This window comes from Pseudonaja textilis, chromosome Z, assembly GCF_049901715.1.
Source record: "Pseudonaja textilis isolate UNSWEBS1 chromosome Z, rPseTex1.2, whole genome shotgun sequence".
Classification (NCBI taxonomy): domain Eukaryota; kingdom Metazoa; phylum Chordata; class Lepidosauria; order Squamata; family Elapidae; genus Pseudonaja; species Pseudonaja textilis.
In genome coordinates this window covers 104,892,451-104,893,960 of record NC_142008.1, presented here as the reverse complement: position 1 = coordinate 104,893,960, position 1,510 = coordinate 104,892,451, and the positions used below count along the sequence as shown (strand labels likewise).

Sequence of the window (1,510 nt, the reverse complement as noted above, 5' to 3'; positions counted from 1 at the left end):
TGACCAAAATGAAGTGTGATATATTGAACATTTTGCAATTTTAAAAGTGTTAATATCCATTGCATGTGTTTTAATTGTGATTTCTTTTTTAAAAAAATGGTATATCAGTGAATCTTCCCCCAGAAAATTGACACATGAAAGAATTTCTGTGCAAACAAATAAAATGAAAAGGGATTTTAAGTTACAGCAATTACAAGGCTATTTTTACTGAAATTTTGTTTAGTTTGTAGAATTATTCTGTGACACTAAGTAACTTCTTTGACTAAATATTAGCCAAAAAATGTCTTCCTCAAGGCACAATTTATCTCTTTATTTCTGAGACAATATATTACAGGGTTCAAAAGAGGAACTATCACAGTGTAGAGCACTGATACAAGTTTGTTGGAATTGTAGGCATACATAGCTTTTGGGCGTGCATAGGTGAAGAGTGTGGTGGAGTAAAAGAGTACAACCACTGTGAGGTGAGAACTGCATGTAGAGAAAGCCTTCTTTCTTCCCTGAGCTGAAGGAATCTTCATAACTGTTGAAATGATATAGATGTATGATGTAACTACTATACAGAGGGGAACCAATATAACCATTAGAGCCAGGATGAAATCTACCAATTCAGCTGTGGAAGAATCAGTGCAGGAAATATTCAAGAGAGGAGAAATATCACAAAAATAGTGATTGATCTTGTAAGTGCTACAGTATTTCAGCCGGCCAATAAAGCTAAGTTTGATCATGGAGGTGAGTAAACCACATATCCAGCATCCTGCTGAAAGTTGAATACAGAAATTATTGTTCATAAGAACTGAGTAGCGAAGTGGATAACATATAGCTAAGTACCGATCATAAGACATCACAGCTAGAAGAATATATTCACTGCACACAAAAGTAACAAAAAAATATAGCTGTGTTAGACAACCGTGGAAGGAGATGCGTTTGTCTTGTGATAGAAAATCTCCCAACATTTTAGGAACAATGACAGTGATGTACCAGACTTCAAGAAAAGAGAGGTTACACAAGAAGAGGTACATCGGCTTATGAAGATTATTATTAACCCAAATCACTGAAATGACGATCAAATTCTCCATGAGGATCATCAAGTATGCAATGAGGAATAGGACAAAGAGAAAAATCTGAAGCTCTGAAGTGGTAATGAATCCTAGTAGGATGAAGTAGCTGACATTTGTCTGGTTGACTTCTTCCATGCTGCATGGAATCTGGGATTTACAAGAACAAGAGAGAAATATGTAATGCAACATCAATTAACCTATGCTTTGTTACATTGCTTTTCCATTTTTGAAGTTCAGGACAAAAAAAATATCTATCTGAGAAATCTACTTCATTACTATGATTCATTAGGTTGAAAATATAAAGGCTGAACAATAAGGCAGTGAAAAATATTTTATTTTTTAAAAAAGAACCCTACATATTCAAAATGAATAATCAACAAACCTGTGTTGCAATCCTGAAATATGCATATTGAATTGTACCAGATTCAAGGGCATCAAACCGTTTTAAAGCA

General features: G+C 34.2%; 1 protein-coding gene across 1 annotated transcript; it reads right to left on the bottom strand.

Annotated features, from left to right (window-relative positions):
- Window positions 1-269: 269 nt before the first annotated feature.
- On the bottom strand, window positions 270-1,193 carry LOC113452030 (olfactory receptor 6Y1-like). Its single transcript, XM_026723436.1, has one exon. The coding sequence runs from the start codon at window positions 1,191-1,193 to the stop codon at window positions 270-272; it is 924 nt and encodes a 307-aa protein (XP_026579221.1).
- Window positions 1,194-1,510: the final 317 nt, after the last annotated feature.

What these genes read in the sequence shown, in the direction of transcription:
- LOC113452030 (XM_026723436.1), bottom strand. Translation starts at nt 1,193, where the DNA reads ATGGAAGAAGTCAACCAGACAAATGTCAGCTACTTCATCCTACTAGGA.